We start from the raw sequence: 22,895 nt of genomic DNA, 5'->3' as shown, positions 1-22,895 counted from the left end.
GGATTACAGGCTTGAGCCACCGCGCCCGGCCCAAAGTCTTCAATTTTACATTCATATTTCCCACTGAAAAAAACTTAATACTGTCACCATTTATGTTGACATCAACATAACCGGAGTTTATTTTCCTTTCCTGCCTTCCATTGTAATAACCATAATTTTATTATTCACTTCCCCCTCCACCTCTTCTGAAGTTAGACATTCTCCTTATATTCTTTAAAATTATTTTTCTTAAAATAATAACAAGCAAACTTTACTTACTCTATGTTTCTTCGGAACAATAAATGACATGTTGACATGTTGTCAACGTCAACATAAGTGGTGACAGTATTAAGTTTTTTCCAGTGGGAAATATGAATGTAAAATTGAAGGCTTTTTATGAAGCTTTTTTTTTTTTGAGATGGAGTCTCACTCTGTCACCCAACCTCCGCCTCCCGGGTTCAAGCGATTCTTGTGCCTCAGCCTCCTGAGTACCTGGGACAACAGGTGCGTGCCACCACGCCTGGCTAATTTTTTGTATTTTTAGTAGAGAGGGGGTTTCACCATGTTAGCCAGGATGGTCTCGATCTCCTAACCTCATAATCCACCTGCCTTGGCCTCCCAAAGTGCTGGTATTATAGGTGTGAGCCACTGCACTCGGCCTTTTTTTTAAGCTCTTATCAAACTTCTGGACTCCAGAATTCCAGCCTTGTCCAACCTGCTAGGCTCACTACTTACAAGACCCTGACTCTTTAACTACATATTTGCCTAGGAAACTCTGTTCTTCCAGGTGGCTCACTGTAACATCTCCCACAACCTCCTGGGTATTCAGAATCTTCACCTTCTCCATATCCAACCAGGTTCAGCTTTGGCCATTTACAACAGAATTGGGGTGTGCAGCTCCTAGGAGGAGTGGCTGTATGGTAATATCTCCTCTCCTAAGTATGATGGACCCATAGAACGAGATGTTCTGGGAGTGGTCTATGCTTAGTGACAGACCCTAACCTTGAGATTGCTGGAACAAACTACTTATTCCTCCTGGTCTCAACATAATCCTTAGCTGCTGAGACAGTGCAGAGAGAACTTGTTCCTTTTGAGGAGTGAAGATTTTTGCCTTTTAAATGAACTGTGAAATTGTGGAATACTTCCTTACTTGGTTTTCTCTCCTGGCTCTTGATTTTAGCAGCTGTTGCCGATTGCAATCTTGACTGGCACTCTTACCCTGTGTGAACTAAGAAACAACCTACCAACTGAACAAAGATCCTCCTAACCACACACAGCAAGGTCAGGGATTTGCACACCAGATTGTCCTTTGATTCTAATTTACTGGCACAAAGCAAGAGTTTTTGTCATCCCGATTCCAAATAATCCTACTTCTAAATAATATGCCCTGATCTAGGAAACTGCACAGGAAAACAATTCAAATTGGATGTTTGTTATTAAGGCACAAAATTATGGCAAGAAATCAAACTGTTGGATATTAAGATTAAAGCCAATTTCCCTTTTGTCAAATTAGAAAATGCAGAAAAGTAAATTATACAAGGTGTTTTGCTATTACTTAAAATAGTTCTCTGCTTATATGTATTTTTAACGCTGATAAAATGTTACACAGCTCTTTTGCATTTTTTAAGATATAATTTATCTCACCAAGAATTAAGACAAATAGCATAGCAATAATTTTTTTAAAATTAGGATTGGAGGAAATATATCTGTATTGAAAATATGTAAAGCAAACTATAGGAAAACCTAAGGGAAAAGTAATTGATGGAACTTCTGATGTAAAGGGATGACAAAAAGATATGAAAAATGTACACTCCAGCATCTGCACCCCTTACATGTGCCATGCAAACGCCCCTAGACAAGTCTGAACAAGACATGCAAGGAAATTAAAGAGATTTACAAGAGTGGGGCTTTCCCCAAAATGTCACTGTTTAGTTGGAAAGCTTACAACAGTTAACCACAAAGTGTTCTCGAGAAAAACATGTCAAAACTGTTTTCTTCTATTGCTAAGAGAATATAATCTTTTCACCATATAAAAACTGTGAGTTCTGTTGCTGGGGTAGAGAGAATATTCAGACCTTCTGTGCCTGAACTTTCTCATCCAACAATTCCCAGAATGCTAGCAAGAAAGATTCTCCACAAGATCTCTGACTTCTTCCACAATTTCATACTCATCTGGAATTAACAAAATCAAAATCCAGGCTGGGTATGGTGGCTCATGCCTGTAATCCCAGCACTTTGCAAGGCTAAGGTGGGTGGATCACGTGAGGTCAAGAGTTCGAGACCAGCCTGGCCAATGCGGTGAAACCCCATCTCTAGTAAAAAATACAAAAAAATTAGCCGGGGGTGGTGGCACAAGCCTGTAATCCCAGCTACTTGGGATGCTGAGGCAGGATAATTGCTTGAACCCAAGAGGTGGAAATGGAGGTTGCAGTGAGTTGAGATCGCACCACTGTACTCCAGCCTGAGCGAGACTCCATCTCAAAAAAAAAGAGAGACAGAGAAAATTCAAACAATGTTAGCAGGCTATTCCCTGGTCCTACATGACAGTTGTCACCTGGCTTTTGAAGAGACATGAATTAAGATTACACAGGCTAAAGAATAAATGTTATTAGCTAAGCCTTGTTTTGGAGTCATTTCTTTTGTATTAAATCTGTGTGAAGTCAATCCCTTGTACAACAATAACCCAACCCTCTTTTGGTATTGTGACATCTGTTACAACATCTTTGATGTTTATTGCTTAGGTAACATATACCTCTCTATGCTTTTGAAGGTCTACTACATAGTAGGCACTCAATAAAGTCTGGTAAATGAGTGCAAGTTATAAACAAATGTAAGCTTTTCCGCACAATTTCCATGCAGACTAAAGACTGAGTGTTTTATCCTCATCTTTCTAAAAACATAGCAGATACATACCTGTCTTCTTTATTGACTTGAGAATAATATGATCTCTGTCTGATTGCAGAATAGAAGGAAAAAGCCTCATTCAGATAGCTGGTTTCAGATGTGCGTAAGCTATGAGAAAAAATACATTTTTAAATATGACAGTGTCAGAGACTCTTCACCACAGTAAATACTTGTTCTATATAGTGCTGTATTCCTCTATCTCGTGGGGTGAGGGGGTGGGAATGACTGTCCTAAATTTGAATCGGCAAGGCAATATCACCCTTAAAATGCATAAAAAATAATAATTAAAATTTTTGAAAAACCTCCTCGCTGCATCCAAGCCTTTTTTGATGCCAACCCATATTACACATTACCCTCCTTCTCTGAAGTGACTCAAACAGCATTCCATCCAGTGAAATCCTTATCTCCCAGGACTAGGCCACTTCCTCAAATCCATACAGTCCTTTGGCCCATGTCTTTAATTTTTTTCCTCACAGAACTGAGGAATGCACTAATCCATATTAATCTTCAGGGGATGTTAATGAATTATGTTTTACAAGGGACTTTTTAAGAAAATATTTCTACCCGAGAAAACACATTTCTAGTTTTACAAGGGACTTTTTAAGAAAATATTCTACCCAAAAGAGTGATTTTAATGGTGGGAATTTCGAATGATACGCCAAAATGTAGGAAATGGAAGAAGTTTTATTGTCTTTTTTTTTTTTTAATTTTTTATTTTTTGAGACAGTTTCACTCTTGTTGCCCAGGCTGGAGTGCCAATGGCATGATCTCGGCTCACTGCAACCTCTGCCTCCCAGGTTCAAGCAATTCTCCTGCCTCAGCCTCCTGTGCAGCTGGGATTACAGGCATCCGCCACCACGCCTGGCTAATTTTGTCTTTTTAGTAGAGATGGGGTTTCACTAGGCTGGTCTCAAACTCCTGACCTCAGGTGAGCCACCTGCCTTGGCCTCCCAAAGTGCTAGGATTACAGGCATGAGCCACCACACCCAGCCATTTTATTGCCGTTTAGATTACAAATGGTCCAAGCCTTTTTTATTGTATACCTGATCATCACTTTGGGATAATGAGATTTAGATTCCTAAAAGGATCCTTCTTGTTTTCTGAGCTCAGGGATGGGACTATACAGATGTTAGTGCTCTAAGGATATAATAAAAAATATCTTTCAAACATATCCTGCAAATATGAGTTTTTTAAAGTATCCTTCTGAAAATCATTCATTCATACATACAAGTTACAATATAATGCTACACATTATTAAGACAAGTGAAGCTGTAAGAACAATAAATCCTTTAGTATTAATCATTTATCTAAAACCAAGATCAAATTTTTAAGTTATAAATGAGTCTGACCAAATGAAGTGTTTGGGAGGCAAGCCTTTAAAACAAATAGTACTTTGACTATGGAAGGTTATTGCACAACATTGTCTTGATCAATCTGGCCCGAACTACTAGGGTTTCATTTGTAACTCACAATTTTCATGCCTAGCAATGAGTATACTATGTATACTTCTGCATGCTGTGTTTTAATCAGACAACACTTGACTCTTTCCATGTGTAATTTACTTACTAATAATGATAGTATAGCTGCCCAATCTTGGAAGCAATTTCTCCTATTTGCCAGCGCTTCAAGCCATACCGATTATCCAAGACTTGTCTGTTTTATATAGGATACAAGAAAATAGAAATAAGAGTCTATAAATTCCAAAACTAATCAAATCTGTAAATTCAATAGGATAAAATACCATCCAATTCAGCAAAGCTAATGAATTTTTCATTAGATTTCAACATAGTCATTCCATTAAATTTAAAAAGCATTTATTAAATGTCTATTTATAAGTTGAAATATAAAAAGAAACTACTTTGGCCAATAAACATGTATTTTAGAATGAAACCATAAATCATCCTACCTATGCTCCAGTTGATCTGAACCATTCCACATATAATATTGTCTTTAAAAATCAGACAAGAATGTTACTTTTTTTTTTTTTTTTTTGAGACAAAGTGTGGCTCTGTCGCCCAGGCTGGCGTGCAGTGGCATGATCTGGGCTCACTGCAACCTCCGCCTCTCGGGTTCAAGTGATTCTGCTGCCTCAGTCTCCCGAGTAGCTGCGATTAGAGGCGTGCACCACCATGCCCAGCTAATTTTTGTATTTTTAGTCATGTTAGCCAGGCTGGTCTTGAACTCCTGACCCTCAAGTTATCCACCCACCTCAGCCTCCTAAAGTGCTGGGATTACAGGCATGAGCCACTGCACCCAGCCTTATTTTATTATTTATTTTCATTTATTTATTTATTTATTTATTTATTTATTTATTTATTTGAGACAGGGTCTCTCTCTGTTGCACAAGGTGGAGTGCAGTGACGCAATCTCAGCTCACTGCAACCTCCCCCTTCAGGGTTCAAGTGATTTTCGTGCCACAGCCTCCTGAGTAGCTGGGATTACAGCTGCACACCACCACACCTGGCTAATTTTTGCAGAGATAGGGTTTAGCCATGCTGCCCAGGCTGGTCTCAAACTCCTGAGCTCAAGCAATCCTCCCACCTTGGCCTCCCAAAATGCTGGGTTTATAGGCATGAGCCACCATGCCTGGCCATACATTTTAAAATCTTAAATAAATAGGAAAGAAATAAATTTGTTTTCATTTGGGTTACAAAGATGAAATATGTTATTTGAAAAGCACCAAGATTTACCTTTGCTTTGGTGAAAAAAAAGAAAAAGCACCAAGATAAACAGCACTGAAGTAGTGAAGATAAAAACTGTGAGTAATACAAAACAGGCCTTTGCTCTCCTTTAACTATGAAATTCATTTACCGATGCTGCTGCTGGAACTTCCAGAGTTTGGTGTAAACATCAAAAGTTCTTCCAAAATAGGACTGCCACTGCTTCTGTCCATATTGTGGCAAATCTCTGTAATAGTAAATGAGTATATATTAATATTAAACTTCTTATGCTATTTGGAAATTAAGTCTTGTGATGGTACAAACCAGATAGATGTAAAATGCTTGCATTCAGGCTTTCTTTTTTTAAAAAAAGTTACACTTTTTGGAGCAGAAATAATTCTATAATTAGGGTCCAGGACATGCTCTTTTCCTATTCTCCTCCCTACTTCTGACAGGTTGTTCTTAGTGTTCTTTGCAGATGCCTCTCCCATGAGGTTTCTGGTACTCTCTTCCCTTTTCCTGGGTGATCTTATTCACACTCACTTATATACTGACACCTTCCAAATGTTTATCTTCAGCTAAGAACTCAGCTGAATGTTTGAAAAACACTGCTTTAGAAAATATACCTAGAAATGGATATGTAGATAGTATTACTGTTCTACACTATTCTACCGTCTCCCTATAAGATAAATATACAACCCTGTCCTTGAATCTGGTGACTTATAGCACAGTCTTTTTTTTTTTTTTTTTTTTGAGACGGAGTCTCGCTGTGTCACCCAGCCTGGAGTGCAGTGGCTCGATCTTCTCGGCTCACTGCAAGCTCCGCCTCCCGGGTTCACGCCACTCTCCTGCCTCAGCCTCCCAAGTAGCTGGGACTACAGGCGCCCGCCACCTCGCCCAGCTAGTTTTTCGTATTTTTTAGTAGAGACGGGGTTTCACGGTGTTAGCCAGGATGATTTCGATCTCCTGACCTCGTGATCCGCCCGTCTCGGCCTCCCAAAGTGCTGGGATTACAGGCTTGAGCCACCGTGCCCGGCCTATAGCACAGTCTTTGAGAGGCAAATACTCCCTACCATACAAACATTGGGCCTGGCCATATTAACTTACTTTGGCTAATGAAATATAATTGTAAGTTATTTATATCATATCTCACGAGAAGATGAAGAGTACTGAGTGTTTCAGCATTTTCAATTTTCCCTCTGACCTAAGACAAAGACAGGGCTGTTCCTCAGTCTGGAACACTAAGACACATTTAACAGAGCCCCAAAACCACAGACAACTTGTAGCTAACATGGGAGCTAGAAATATCTCTCTACTGTAGGAAGGCACTACATACAATGTGAGGGTTGTTACAGCAGCCTTACTTAGGAAAAGCTAGTCCAGAAACTGTTAACAGGAGTAGGTTATCGCCATAACAAACATGTAACATACGTGACACCTGCAACTGCGACTGAGAAGCAAGTAACTGTTACTGAAGGCTGGAAACAATGATGACCTATCTAATGCAATGGTAACACTGCATTTGCCTGAGAAAACTGAGAAAGCAGATAATATGATTAATGAACTTCCTGATTTATACACAGAGGTTGGGAAACAGTATGTTGCTAGCCCTGGATGCTATTGGCTACACTTAAAATACTGGGAGAAAAAGATGGACTCAGAAAAGAATTAGCTGCAAGCGGAGTTGAAAAGAAAAAGAGAAAATTCAGAAATTCAAGAACTTACAAGACTGAACGATACAACAATTACTAATGCATAACTGTAAAAGATATAATTGAGAAATGCCACCCATAAATGCCAATTACAATTCAGCCTCATTTTCAAGGGCAAAACTTCTTCATTAAAGTCTGTGAACAGATAGAAGATGGCCCCAAGTACCTTTCTTCAGTGGGACAAAATAGATTCGGGAAAGGTATTTAAGAATTTGGCTGTCTTGTAGAAACATGATAAACTCAAGGTATCTCTAATAAAGTCTAGAAGACAGACGTGTCTCAAAGAATTTAGGGTATGGCTATTGGTACATGGAGCTAACTTGAATCAAATTATAAAGAGTCAACTACATTTCACAAGATTTGTACTATTGAAGTTAATTTTTTATTTTAAAAAAAAGGAGCAACACATTCATTGAATTTAGTGGTAAGCAAATAAATCTAGAGATCAATTTGGGGAATTTGTATTTTTTCTAATTTTGTCAATAGCATTTCTTTCCATTTATGGTACAAACATTGTCATTAAATACATTTTTAACTCTTTCCATAAAGGTCCTATATTTCCTGGTTCATATTACCGTAAGGTCTCAAATTTTCATTGTTTTTGTGAAAGGTATCGATTTTTAAAGTTATATCTTTTAATTTTTTTATGATGGAAAATTTCAAACATACACAAAAGTAGAGAGAACAGTACAATGACCCCTAGGTACCATCAGCAGATTCACAGATGAACAATTTAGAGCCAGTCTCTTCTATTTAGGGTTACCAGGTAAAATACATGTTTTTCTTTCTGGGACCCCTACCCCTTTCTCTGAGTTTTTCTGTCTACCTTTGTTGTGCTAATTCAACTCTGTCTAAATCAGTACCCCTATGACCACCACTAGCACTATTTTCAATTAAGAAAAGAAGTACAGGCTGTATTTATATTGATCCCTATAACTAAAACGTCTACAGAAATATTTAAAACAGAGAAAACACTCAAATGTTGAGTAGTAAAATGAATTTTATTTTATTTATTTATTTTTTGAGACGGAGTCTCTATCTGTCACTAGGCTGGAGTGCAGTGGCATGATCTCAGCTCACTGCAACCTCCACTTCCTGGGTTCAAGTGATTCTCCTGCCACAGCCTTCTGCGTAGCTAGGACTACAAGCACATGCCACCATGCACGGCTAATTTTTGTATTTTTAGTAGAGACAGGGTTTCGCCATGTTGGTCAGGCTGGTCTTGAACTCCTGACCTTAGGTGATCCACCTGCCTCGGCCTCCTAAAGTGCTGGGATTACAGGCATGAGCCGCCATGCCCAGCCTCTGGGTAGCTTTCCTTTTGCACCATCGGGATATCTTGCTATTGGTGTCACCTACCTTGCTGTTAGGCAAGGTGTATTGTGAAGACACTCAATGGAAGAAGAAAACCTGATTACTAATATTATGCTGTTTTTGTTTGTTTGTTTTTTGAGATGGAGTCTCACTCTGTTGCGCAGGCTGGAGTGCAGTGGTGCTATCTCAGCTCACTGCAACCTCCGCCTCCTGGGTTCAAGCAATTCTCCTACCTCAGCCTCCAAAGTAGCTGGGATTACAGGTGCCCGTCACCATGCCCGGTTAATTTTTGTATTTTTTAAGTAGAGAAGGGGTTTCACCATGTTGGCCAGGCTGGTCTTGAACTCCTGACCTCAGGTGATCCACCCACCTTGGCCTCCCAAAGTATTGGGATTACAGGTTATGAGCCACTGCGCCCAGTCTACTAATATTATTCTATCAAGTGCTAAGAATTATGAAGGCCATATAAAGTAATGTGAAAAGTGATCTATTCAATTAATAGGATCATTGGTTTAATAGACAGAAAATATGATCACATATGTAGAAAAAACTGCAAATAAATACTAAATTACATGACACTGAATAAAAGTAATAAGGAGTCTAGAAAACTGACAATTATAAGTTAATAACACTTTGTAGCACAAGTAGGAAAATAGCCTGAATTAAATAAATGATGTATCATGGAACTAGTAGAAAATAAGGCATAACAACAACAACAAAGAAAATAAGGCATAACAGGTAGGCTGGAGTCAGTTTATACAGCTCAAGAGCATCACGTTTTTCTGGTCCTTTTATGTAGGTTTATTTCCCACATTTAAAAAGTAAAGATAATAACTGCTAATGGGTACAGGGTTCTTTTGGGGATAATGAATGTTCTAAAATTGACTGTAGTGACTAAACTGTGTTCTAAAATTGACTGCACATAACCTGTGAGGATACTAAAAACCACTGAGTTGTATACTTCCTAAAGGTAACTTATAAGATATTTGAATACCCCAATAAAGATGTTCTTTTTAAAAAGAGTAATATAATTAAAAAAGCAATACATGATGGACTGAGCATGTAATTTTATCTTCTCTCTCGAGGCTCCATACAGAAATAAAGAGAGGGAGGCAATCAGTAGATGAGAGATTTCAAGAAACTTCTGAAAGAACAACACTTGATGAAGAAATATCATTATTAGATGAAGAAATATCAATATTATTACTTCCCACTAATCAAAATCCTGGCGGGAAAAAGATGACCCACCAAGTGGGTCACTGGGAAGAGTTTAACAAAGAGGCTACAAAGATGTGAACAGAGTCAAGGGAAACCAACAAGGAACACTTGAAGGACCTGTGGCTAAGTTACTATCCCTTAGGCCTGGTGCAGCAGGGGGAACGGGCAGTTCCCAAAACTTAAGGGAGGGAGTTGGCGAAATCCACATCTGTGCTCACTCTACTCCTGCCCTCCAACTTCCTGCTGACCCTTTCCATTGGTGGAGCCCAACTGGAAGACAGAGGGCAAAAGTATCAGTTGGAGCAGCCTACAAAGGTTAGTCTCCCAGGGTAGGAGAAGAAGCAAAAAAGTAGACCTAGAAGGGCAAACTGCAAATGTCCAGCCTAGTGCCTTCCATATAAAAGAGTGAAGAAAGCTGGAACCTGGAAAACATGAGAAAGGAACCACATGTGAAAGGACTCAACCCAGAGAGTTTACAAAAGAAAAACAGGGCAGGGTACAGCAGCTCCTGTCTGTAGTCCCAGCACTTTGGGAGGCCTAGGCAGGCAGACAGCTCGAGCCTAGGAGTTCGAGTCCAGGCTGGACAACATGGCAAAACACAGTCTCTACAAAAATAAAAATAAAAAATAAAAAATAAATTAGCCAGGTGTAGTGGCACACACCTGTAGTCCCAGTTACTCAGGAGGCTGAGATGGGAGGATTCATTGAGCCTGAAGATCAAGTCTGCAGTGAGCTGTGATCATGCCACTGTACTCTAGGATGGGCAACATAGCAAGACCTGTCTCAAAACAAACCAACCAACCCCCAAAACAACTAGTGTAAAAAAGAGTGATCCATCTGAATGTGAATGTAAGGATGAATTCATTTATGATATACACTGGAACTACAGAGAAGGGAAGATCATTTCTCAATTCCTGGCTTTGCTATGTACAATATTTACATAGTTATATGTCAAAATGTTGTTTATTATCTGTTTTCAACTTTTAGAATCCATGTATAGATCAAACACAAAATATTTAACTATGATTATAGAATGGTAAATAAATTTTATGTTCCGTGAAATAAAAACATGAAGTTATAACTGACCAAAACTAAGCATGAGAAAAGAAGAGAGGCTGGGTGTGGTGGCTCATGCTTGTAATCCCAGCACTTTGGGAGGCTGAGATGGGAGGACTGCTTGAACCCAGGAGTTCAAGACCAGCCAGGGCAACAAAGTAAGACCCCTGTCTCTAGCAAAAATGAAAAAAAATAGCCAGGTGTGGTGGCATGCACCTGTGGTCCCAGCTACTTGGAGGCTGAGGCAGGAGAATCGTTAGAGTCCAGGAAGTCGGGGCTGCAGTGAGCTGTGATGACACCACTGTGCTCCAGCCTAGGCAACAGAGTGAGACTCTATCAAAGAAAGAAAGAAAGACAAGAAAGAAAGACAAGAAAGAAAAAAAGGAAGGAAGGAAGGAAGGAAGGAAGGAAGGAAGGAAGGAAGGAAGGAAGGAAGGAAGGAAGGAAGGAAGGAAGGAAGGAAGGAAGGAAAGGAAGGAAGGAAGGAAGGAAACAAAGAAAAAATAGAAAAGATGATGAAAGTAGTGGGAATGAAAATTTACCTTACAAAATGGAATCAAAGGGACACCATCAATACGGTGTATGGATGGGTTAAAGGACTGGGTTTTGAAGTCAGGCTGGCTTGGTACCACTAATTGTCTACCCAATCTTACACAGAGTAAACTTTATGCCTTAGTTCCTCATTTATAAAATGGGAATAATAATAATAGAGCCTAGACCATCGGTTTGATGACAAGAGTTAGTGAGTTAATACAGGTAAGGAGCTGAGAACAATATACAGCACCTAGTAAAAACACAAAAAAATTAGACAATACTATCATCTATGATTAGCATTTAAAAAGTGTGCTGCCGGTAGCTGACAATATGACTAATAAAATGAATAATGGGCCAGACACAGTGACTCAAGCCTGCAATCCTAGCACTTTGGGAGGCCAAGTCAGGAGGATCATTTGAGGCCAGGAGTTCGAGACCAGCATGGTCAAAAAAGTGAGATGCTGTCTCTACAAAAAAATTTAAAAATTAGCCAACCAGCAGCCCTCGGGGCTGCTCTGCCTACAAAGTAGCCATTCTTTTCTTTCTTTACTTCTCTAATAAACTTCTTTTTACTTTAAAAAGAAATTAGCCAGGGGCATGCTTGTAGTCCCAGCTACTCTGGGGGCTGAGGGGGGATGACTGCTTCAGCTCAGGAGGTTGAGGCTGCAATGAGCCATCATTGCACCACTGCACTCCAGCCTGGGCAACAAAGGGAGTCCCTGTCGTAAAAATAAATAAATAAAATAAATTGAATAACGTGAAAACCGAGAATAGTGGTAACGTAAATTCAGAGGGTATGGTGGGGATTAGACGGTATGTGTGAATCACTTGAAAGAGGCCTGGCATAAAGTAAGCACTAATAAATGTTAGTTGCTATTAGTATTCTTATTCCTGCTACTATTTCTTTTATTTATTTGTTTGTTTGCTTATTATTATTTTTATTTTTTGAGACGGAGCCTTGCTCTGTCGAGTGCAGTGGCGCTGGAGTGCAGTGGCGTGATCTCGGCTCACCGCAAGCTCCGCCTCCCAGGTTCACGTCACTCTCCTGCCTCAGCCTCCCAAGTAGCTGGGACTACAGGTGCCCGCCACTGCGCCCAGCTAATGTTTTTGTATTTTCAGTAGAGACGGGGTTTCACTGTGGTTTCGATCTCTTGACCTCGTGATCTGCCCGCCTCCACCTCCCAAAGTGCTGGGATGACAGGCGTGAGCCACCACGCCTGGCCTTCCTGCTACTATTTCTATGGGGCAGGGAAAGGAGTAGCTTTTAGGTAAATGAAATTTTCATTTATTGTGGCAGGATATCAAAGGAGAATGTATAAATTAATAAACCAAGAAAGAGTGATAAAAGTATATTTAAGAAATGAAAGTAAATGCCAAGAAAACTAAAATCAGAAAGAGTCAAAAGTGATTGCCTCTGAACAATGAGGACTCTAGGTGAGAGGGATGTTTCAGACAATACTACTTCATAGTGTAAGCCCTTTTATATTATTTCACCTTGTAAAACTCATGTTTTTAATTATGAGGTTATATTTTAATTCATTTTTTGAATTGGTAATTTATACATATAGTATAAAATTCAAAGAGCACAAAAGGTATGTATAGAGTAAGTCTCCTCCACTTCTATTCCAAATAACCTAGGTCTTCATTCCGAGAAAGTCCTCCTTTATTTACTTACAAGCATATAATTGTGCATGTATGCATATAGATATGTTATTTTGAAAAAGAAGTTTTAAATAAATACATTAAGAAAAAATTAGCCGGGCATGATGGCTCATGCCTGCAATCTCAACACTTGGCGAGGCTAAGGCGGGAAGAGCATTTGAACCCAGAAGTTCAAGACCATATTGGGAAACATGGAGAGACCTTATCTCTTCAAAACATTTTTAAAAAAATTATCCAGGCAGGCCAGGCACACTAATTCATGCCTGAGTAATCCCAGCAGTTTGGGAGGCCGAGGCATGCTGATCACCTGAGGTCAGGAGTTCCAGACCATCCTGGCCAATATGGTGAAACCCTGTCTCTACTAAAAAGACAAAAATTAGCCGGGTGTGGTGGCAGGTGCCCATAATCCCAGCTACTTAGGAGGCTGACGCAGGAGAATCGCTTGAACCTGGGAAGCAGAAGTTGCAGTGAGCGAAGACCGCACCACTGCACTCCAGCCCTGGGCAACAAGAGCAAAACTTCTGTCTCATTAAAAAAAAAAAAAAAAAAACCACACACATTAGCCAGGCCTGGTAGGACTACATGCCTACGGTCCCAGTTCCTTGGGAGGCTGAAGTGAGAGTATCATTTGAGCCAAGGAGGTCAAGACCAGCCTGGGCAATATAGTAAGACTCTATCCCTACAAAAAAAGAAAAAGGAAAAAAAAGTACAAGATGAAAAAGAACAATCCCATGATCTACCAATTTCCATTTAATATTTTAGTGTATTTCTTGCCAGACTGTTTCCTGGTCATATTTGTCACCTTAAATAAGGAAATTATATTTGTTTCATTGGCTGTCTAAGACTATTAGTGATCTAACTGCCTGAAGGAAAGGGTTTTATAGAAGAATTTCTTGGCCACGTGCAGTGGCTCAAGCCTGTAATACCACCACATTGGGAGACCGAGGCGGGTGGATCATTTGAGGTCAGGAATTTGAGACCAGCCTGGCCAACATGGTGAAAACCTGTCTCTACTAAAAACACAAAAAATTAGTCGGGTGTGGTGGTGGGCGCCTGTAATCCCAGCTACTTTGGAGGCTGAGGCAGGAGAATTGCTTGAACCTGGGAGGCAGAGGTTGCAGTGAGCCGAGATTGTGCCACTGCACTCCAGCCTGGGCAACAAGAGTGAAACTCCATCTCAGGAGGAAAAAAAAAAAGAATTTCTTGTGCCCATTTTTTGGGGCCATCAAAATAAATAACAGGTCAGTGCAGTGGCTCATGCCTGCAATCTCAGCACTTTGAGGGGCCAAGGCGGGCAGATCACTTGAGCCTGGGCATGCCCAGCCTGGGCAACATGGCAAAACCCTGTCTCTACAAAAAATACACAAATCAGCCAGGCATGGTGGCACAGGCCTGTACTGCTAGCTACTCGTGGAGCTGAGATGGGAGGCTCAATTGAGCCCAGGAGGTCAAAGCTGCAGTAAGCCATGATTGCGCCACTGCAGTCCAACAAGACTCTACCTCAAAAAAAAGAAAAGGAATAATTCAAATGAAACTGTTTCCTTTTAAAACATCATTGAGAAAGCCACAAAACAAGGCCTATCAGTGTGGCTAGCTCAAGCTGCTACGTTTTGTTAAAATGTTTTTCTTGAGATAAACTGGGTGCAGCGCACATCGGTAGTTCACCAAGCCTGTAATACCATGACATCTAATTTACGATTTCCTTTTGAGCTATTTCTTGGTCAGCAGCTGTGTGTCTCCAAATAATTTTTCCCTCAAACCAGCATGTTTTCTGAATATGTCCTCTTGATCTGCTTACCTAGATGTTTTCCAAATGCTGTAGAATGTTTTTTAAAATTTCATCTTTATTTTTTCTATTGCAACTTTTCTGATTTCTCCATCAAAAATATTGGTACTTCTTTAGTCGTATCATCTTCATTCTCTTGACTTTGTACTTATCATTTTCTCAGGATACTGAGAGATCATCTCCAGTTCTTCCTGAATATCGCTAGCTAAATGTTTTGAAGCATCAGTAGGATTAGTCTGAGGTCACGTCACCCTGAGGCACAGCATCTTGTCTAAGTATCAGTTTTACTCTATTGTCTTTGATGTGAATTTTAATCCTGATACTGCATTTTTGCTTTCCTGAACATCTTTCTTGCTTTATTTAACCTTAGCCTGTTCTCTCCTTAGAGTTTTATGCGCTTTCACAGAAGCCATGATCTGTGGCATTTTATTACCAAAAACAATCTTCTGAAAGTTTATTACACCCGGCCAATTGATCTTTACTCATTGGTTTCATAGCTCTCAGTATGTACATTGTGACAGTGACAATATTTCCTCCCCCTCTTATATTCTGCTTAATTTTTAGAAATAGTAAACTGGGGCCGGGCACGGTGGCTCACACCTGTAATCCCAGCACTTTCGGAGGCCAAGGTGAGCAGATCACGAGGTCAAGAGAGCAGACCATTCTGGCCAACATGGTGAAACCCCATCTCTACTAAAAATACAAAAAAATTAGCTGGGTGTGGTGGCACGCATCTGTAGTCCCAGCTACTTGGGAGGCAGAGGCAGGAGAATCGCTTGAACCCGGGAGGTGGAGGTTGTAGTGAGTCAAGATCACGCCACTGCACTCCAGCCTGGCAACAGAGCTGGACTCCGTCTCAAAAAAAAATAAAATAAAATAAAAAGAAAGAAATAGCAATCTGGGTATCTCATAAAGCAGTAAAAACGCAGAAGGGCAAGTGCTGATCTCGCCACTGGAGACTTTATCGATTAACTTTTGCTGCATAACAAGCCACCTCAAAACTCAAGAAGCTTAAAACAAAGACCATGTAGTCGCTAATCATTCTGTGGGTAGGCAATTACAGCTGAGTTCAGTTGGACAGTTCTGCCAGTCTCAGTCAGATCTCACTCAAGCAACTCAGACAGCTAGTGGTCTGTGGCTTCTCTCAAATGTCCAGGACCAGGTTGGGTTTGTTTATATGGGGCTTGGTTACAAGGTTTTAAGAGCAGCAGAAGAGAAGGCGAGCTCTCATGTGCATTTTTCAAGTATTTGGATCATGTTTGCAACTGTCCCACTGGCCAAAGCAAATCTATTAGCCCAACCCAGAGGCAAAGTGGGAGAGAAATAGTAACAAGCATGGATTCAGGGAAGGGAATCATTTTACAAACAATCTATCACAGAGAACTTATGTTTCTTTCCTTCTCAATTATGAAAATAATAAAAGTCTCTTAGAAAACAAAATACTGTAAAGTATACAAAGCAAAAAGTAAAAACAATGTTCTCTTGCTTCTCCTTTCAACTTTATTACCCACAAACCACCACCAATAAGAATGATTTTGGCAGGGCGCTGTGGCTCACACCTATAATCCCAGCACTTTGGGAGGCTGAGGTGGGAGGATCACTTGAGTCCAGGAGTTCAAGACCAACCTGGGCAACATAGGGAGAGCCCATCTCTATAAGAAAACACAATAAATTAGCCAAGTGTGGTCGCAGGCGCCTATGGTCCCAGCTACTTGGGTGGCTGAGATGGGACGATTGCTTGAGCCCTGGAGGTCGAGGCTGCAGTGAGTCATAATCGTGCCCACTGCACTCCAGCCTGGGTGAGTGAGGGTGAGACTCTGTCTCAAGAAACAAACAACAAAGAATGATTTTTTTCTCTGTGCACATTTAAGTATATACATGAGTTTTTCCATTATTTTACACCAATGGGATCAAACTACATATAAAGTCCTGCAACATGTCTATTTAATTTAAGAATATATCCGGTTTCTTTAATACATAGAGAATTATATCAATAGTTACCGTGTACAAAGCAGTATATAATGGACGAACTTATTTAATCAATATCTTCCTGATGAACATTGATACTCTTTCTAGTTTTCCCTGTTTTGTTTATTTATTTATTTATTTATTTAGAGACGGAGTCTCGCTCTGCTGCCCAGGCTAGAGTGCAGTGGCACAATCTTGGCTCACCGCAACCTCTGCCTCCTGGGTTCAAGCGATTCTCCTGCTTCAGCCTCCTAAGTAGATGGGATTACAGGTGCACACCACCATGGCCAGCTAATTTTTTTTTATTTTTTATTTTTTATTTTTAATAGAAACGGGGTTTCACCATATTGGGCAGGCTGGTCTTGAACTACTGACCTCAAGTGATCTGCCCGTCTTGGCCTCCCAAAGTGCTGGGATTACAAGTGTGACCCACTGTGCCCAGCCTCCCTGTTTTAAAAATGCTGTAATAAATATCTTCATATTAATAAATTTGAATAGCTATACAATATGAATGAAAGGTCAATTTCTGTAGGTGGAAGTGAAGAGTGAAAAAAGATCTGCATTTTTGTACCAGATGTTAAGATAACGGATAAGAAAGCAAAATGTTTTCCCACCTGAAATTTTCAGGCACAACAGCAAGAATTAGCAAGTTGAAAACTGCATTTTAAAAATCCATTTCCATTTTCCTTATAAGCTGAAATTCATTTCAGATTACAGAAATAGGTTAACTATAGATATTAGTTTCCCCACATTTATTGTAAGTTTTCATCTTTTTATGTCTCCATGGATCTCTAATGAGAGGTTACATTAGGAAGACCTAATCAGATATTTTTAAATGTAAGTTGCTTCTAGAAACTTTAAGACTCTTATGAAGCTGCTGCTGTTAGGAAGACTGTATTATTATGTACAAGCATTCGTCAGCAACACCAACCTTGTGACAACTGACAATTACTGTGTTTCATTAAGGATACTATATAAAGTCTTCAGGCAATTTTTCAAGTAAGCATTTGCCTGCAAGTTTCTTTGAGTTTCCAAAACTGATAAAATTAATAAATCTCTGTAATACATCCTGTTAAGGGAGAAAACAGAACTAGAAGTCAGTGTTTTATTTCAGATGTCAAGTAAAAAGGCTTATAAAGGAAGGAGACTTTGTTTGCAGGCTAAAAGTACATAAAAAGTAATCTAAAATGCTATACTAGGGCTCCTAACAGTAAGTTGTAATATATAAATATTTTCCGATTTATAGCTATGAACAATGTTAGCTAACTGCTATACTATTTTCCTCAAAATAAATTAGAATATCTACTATTCCAGTCTAAATCATTTATAAAGACACTAGTTTCTTCTTTTTGTTTTTTTTGGAGACAGAGTTTTGCTCTTTTTGCCCAGGCTGGAGTGCACTGGCGCGATCTCGGCTCACCGCAACCTCCGCCTCCCGGGTTTAAGCAGTTCTCCTGCCTCAGCCTCCCGAGTAGCTGAGATTACAGGCACGCGCCACCATCCCGGCTAATTTTGTATTTTTAGTAGAGACGGGGTTTCTCCATGTTGGTCAGGCTGGTCTTGAACTCCCAACCTCAGGTGATCCACCTGCCTCGGCCTCCCAAAGTGCTGGGATTACAGGCTCGAGCCACCATGCCCAGCAAGACACCAGTTTCTTTTCCAAAGTAGGTTTAAATTTTTTAAAGTTTTCCCATAGGAAAACTCCTATGATCATCCTTTTCCTAATGAGACATATCATAGAAGTTAATATACGAACCACTATATGATCAGCATCTAAAATTAACTAAGGTAATCTATAAAGAGTTTCAAAAAAACTCCTCTACTACTCAGAGCTTGACTCTGATTTTGAACTCTGAATATATCATTTGGTCATTATTACTGTCAGCAAAGATGGGAAATTAATGGTCCATAGAATTAAATTAAATAGGGCTCTGAATTATCCCATAATTTAAATGACCTTATATTTCACATTCTGCAAAGGCACCTATGTTATAAATTAGCTAATCATATTCTTTTTTCCAAGATTTTGGAGGAAAGTAAAACTGTGACACTTATCTCTCTTTATTGAAATCCTCAATTGTATCAATAGAACTCAGGAGACTATGTTAGGAAGAAATGCAGAGCAAATAATTAAACCTGATTATCAGGGATGTTTCAAATGTAATGTTGAGATCTCAAAACTCAGGAAATCTCTATAAATTTTCTGTAAATCCCCCATCTTTACTAAACTGAATTAGATAAGATCATTGATCCCTACGTACACCTAAAATCCAAGTCCAAGGGGGCAGCTTTCAGTCCTCCTTTATCAGTCCTCTCTATGGCATTACACTGTTCACCACTTTCTCACCATTTTGTAACTCTTTTTTCTGTCCTTACAATCTCTTCCATTAACTTCTCTTTCCTTAGTCCAGTCCCTAAATGCATAGCTTCCACTGGAGTATGTGTGTGTATATATATACACATACATATACAAAAAGAAACATACATACAGGAAGTTACTTAGGAATCATGGCCAGTAAGCTGTAGAGCTATGATTCAAATTCAAACCTACCTTCTAATCCAATCCTCTTTTCTACCATGTGGAATAACCACCTGGATTTTGTATGCAAGTAAAGTTCTTAGTTCTTTTCTGGAATCACATTCTGCTCCCTGGCTTTTTTTTCCCCCCCCTCCCCCAGACAGAGTCTCACTTCACCCAGGATGGGGTGCAGTGGCATGATCTTGACTCACTGCAACCTCCACCTCCCAGGTTCAAGCAATTCTCATGCCTCAGCTTCCTGAGTAGCTGGGATTACAGGCATTTGCCACCACTACCAGCTAATTGCTTTGAATTTTTAGTAGAGACGAGGTTTCGCCATGTTGGCCAGGCTGGTCTTGAACTCCTGACATCAAGTGATCCACCTGCCTTGGCTTCCCAGAGTGCTGGGATTACAGGCGTGAGCCACCGTGCCTGGCCTGCTCCCTGGCTCTTAGGATGCTGCTGACCTCCAACAAAGCTGTGGTCAAAGGCAAAGGAAAAAGCCAACTTCTCTGAATCAGGTTTTCAGTCAAAGAGCACACTGCCCCACTCACATATTCTTGCTTAAACAGAGAGGACTATATTACAGGGACATCTTTGTTCCAATCCATGTTTCTGTGTTCATGTGTATACAACACAGACCAAACTGCATCTGAGACTTGTAAAGCCCAATTGAGCATTTCCTTGTTCTAGCACCAGTATCTGCTTTTACCCATTGGTAGATCCAGTGGGGGTTTTTTTTTTATTGTTGTTTGTTTGTTTGTTTTTAAAGACATGGTCTCACTCTATTCCTCCAAGTTGGTATGCAATAACATGATCATAGCTCACTGCAGCCTCTAACTCCTGGGCTCAAGCAATTCTCCTGCCTCAGCCTCCTGAGTAGCTGGGACTACAGGTGCATACCATCACACTCAGCTAATATTTTTTTTTTGAGACAGGGTCTCGCTGTGTTGCCCAAGCTGGAGTACAGTGGTATGATCTCCACTCACTGCAATCTCTTCCTCCCAGGTTCAAGCGATTCTCAAGCCTTAGCCTCTCAAGTAGCTGGGATTATGATGGTGGTGGCAGCCCATCTGGAACAGCTGCTGCAGGGATGCCAACTGCAGTGGGGGAGTTGTGACCAGGGCTGCATGCTCTGCAGAATGGGCGGAGGCCAGGAACAGGTGGAAGCCAGGCCACCTACTGAGTTGGAGGGGCGGGAGTCCAGCGCTCCTGGGCACAGCTGCAGCTACCCAGCTGCGGCTTTGGACCCACGCTTCCCTGCGTTCTCAGGGTCTTAAGAAGCTCCCTGCCCCCACATGCTTGAAAGTACCTGCTCCTGCTCCCTGGCCTCTCCCAGCTTCTGGCACCCACTCTGGGGTGGAGCAAAGTTGTGGCCAAGCCTGGGAGCTGTCACAACTGACTGGGTGTGCTCATGGTGGCACTGACACACAAGCTCCCTGCTGCCTTGGCCCTCTCCAGACTTTGGGTACTGATGAGCATGGGAGGGGGGCCTGGAGGGTTGAGGCTGCCAGTTCTGGTTGAAGTCCATGGCCCAGAGTGAGAACTCAGGGTGCTTTTTCCAGGCCCATCCGTGGTCTCCCATGGACCAATCAGCACACACTTCCTCCATTCTGAGCACAAAAAAACCCAGAAAGCCAGACTCATACCCTCTCTGGTATGACATGCCTACAGAAAGGAGCTACCCACTATGGCTCTCCTTTCTTCTGAGAGCTGGACACTTGCTGGGATGATCTGCCTGCAGGAAGGAGCTACCTTCTATAGGTCTCCTCTCTGCTAAGAGCTGGACACTTGCCTGGACAACTGGCTTGCAGAAAGGAGTTACCTACTAGGGGTCTCCTGAGAGCTCTTCTGTCACTCAATGAAGCTCCTCTCCACCTTGTTCACCCTCCAGTTGTCCACATACCTCATTCTTCCTGGGCGCAGGACAAGAACTCAAGACCTGGCAAATTTTGGGACTCAAAAAATGGTAACGCAAACAGGACTGAAACATGCCCACTTGCTCGCCACATTGTGGGCGACGAGAAATAAAGAGCCGAGGCCCTTTGGGAGCCCAGACCTACGGGCTCCCTGAGCCAGGGCTGTGACATCCTCTTTGGGGCTCTGCAGTTCCTGGCGTCTCCAAGCTTCTGGGCACCACCATCATGTTCCCCTCGCCCAGATGTGGTGCCTGCAGTGGAAGCCGCTTGAGGTACATCTAATCCAGCTGCAGCCTTGTATGGCACCAGTGCCTGGAGATGCCTGCCCCACCACGGCAGCTAGCTTGCTTGGCTGTGCACAGTGGCCAGACCCCATGCCCATTCGCTAACACCCCTCTCACTGCTCCATACCTGGCCTACCCTTGGCAGGTGTGGGATCTGGGCCAGTAGCATAAGCCAAGCATAACCTGCCAGGCTGAGTAGGGGGAACAAGCACAGTGAGCCCAAGCAAAACTCGGGCAAAGGCGCCACTAGTCACAGAGGTTTCTGGCTGGAAAAATAACACCCTAAGGATCCTGTGACATTTTTAGGCATGCACCACCATGCCTGGCTAATTTTTTTTTTTTCCGGCTAATTTTTGTATTTTTAGTAGAGATGTGGTGTCACCATGTTGACCAGGATGATCTCAAACTCCTGGCCTCAAGTGATCTGCCTACCTTAGCCTCCCAAAGTGCTGGGATTATAGGCATGAGCCACCGCACCTGGCCAACTAATTTTTAAAATTTTCTATAGAGATGAGGTCTCACTGTGTTGCTCAGGCTGGTCTTGCACTCCTGGCTTCAAGCAATCCTCTCGCCTCAACCTCTTGAGCAGCTGGACTACAGGCATGCACAACCACGCCCAGCTATATTTTTCATTGTGTAGACGGGGTCTCATTTTGTTGCCTAGACTGGTCTTAAACTCCTGAGCTCAGGCAATCCTCTCGCCTTGGCCTCCCAAAGTGCTGGAACTACAGGCATGAGTCGCTGTGCCTAGCCTGCCTCTATTCTTAGAGTCAAACATTCGTCTGTGTTTGGAATCCTTACTCCTAAATTGAGGAAAAACTTGGAAGTAGCACTTCTCTAATTATAATCTATCACATTAACACAGGCTATGGCTTTATCTGGCAAAGCTTTGTTTTTCTCATCTGTAGAACCAAGATAATAGACACTAATGACATTGTTTTGAGGATTTAATGAATTCTTTGGGGTTCTTAACATATCTTTTTAATTTTCTCTCTATACTTCTCCTGAAGAATCTTAAAAACTAACCACTATTGGATATGGCTAAAAGGGAACACTTTTACACTGCTGGTGGGAATGTAAACTAGTACAACCACTATGGAAAACAGTGTGGAGATTCCTTCAATGACTAAAAGTAAAACTACCATTTGATCCAGCAATCCCACTACTGGGTATCTACCCAGAGGAAAAGAAGTCATTACACAAAACAGACACTTGCACACACATGGTTGTAACCGCACAATCTGCAATTGCAAAAATATGGAACCAGCCCAAGTGCCCATCAATCAACAAGTAGATAAATAAATTGTGACATATATATATGGTGGTATTATATATATATAAAATAAACCATAAAAGGAACGAAATAATGGCATTTGCAGCA

General features: G+C 41.1%; 2 protein-coding genes across 10 annotated transcripts in view; both read right to left on the bottom strand.

The window, feature by feature from the left end:
* Positions 1-22,895, bottom strand: part of SCAI (suppressor of cancer cell invasion) — a 200,490-nt gene that overhangs the window by 74,431 nt on the left and 103,164 nt on the right. For all 7 annotated transcript variants that reach the window (XR_007719683.1, XM_050760601.1, XM_050760603.1 and 4 more), the window contains 3 exons: positions 5,695-5,790; positions 4,450-4,536; positions 2,893-2,991 (listed from right to left, as the gene is read on the bottom strand). Coding sequence is in view for 6 of the 7 variants with exons in the window: in XM_050760601.1 (XP_050616558.1) it covers positions 2,893-2,991; positions 4,450-4,536; positions 5,695-5,790 (282 nt within the window). In the remaining variant the exon portion in view is untranslated. The remainder of the gene's footprint in view (positions 1-2,892; positions 2,992-4,449; positions 4,537-5,694; positions 5,791-22,895) is intronic.
* RPL35 (ribosomal protein L35) overlaps positions 1-22,895 on the bottom strand; it is a 199,427-nt gene that overhangs the window by 166,706 nt on the left and 9,826 nt on the right. The window contains exon 1 of one of the 3 annotated variants that reach the window (XM_050760627.1): positions 19,456-19,468. The exons of 1 other annotated variant lie outside the window; for it this stretch is intronic. The gene's annotated coding sequence lies outside the window, so the exon portion shown is untranslated. Of the gene's footprint in view, positions 1-15,360; positions 15,371-19,455; positions 19,469-22,895 lie in introns of those variants that run through there. One more of the 3 variants, XM_050760644.1, reaches the window with a different exon arrangement.

This window comes from Macaca thibetana, chromosome 15 (assembly GCF_024542745.1).
Source record: "Macaca thibetana thibetana isolate TM-01 chromosome 15, ASM2454274v1, whole genome shotgun sequence".
NCBI lineage: Eukaryota > Metazoa > Chordata > Mammalia > Primates > Cercopithecidae > Macaca > Macaca thibetana.
The sequence above is the reverse complement of the archived record's forward strand: the minus strand, read 5'-3'. Positions and strand labels throughout refer to the sequence as shown.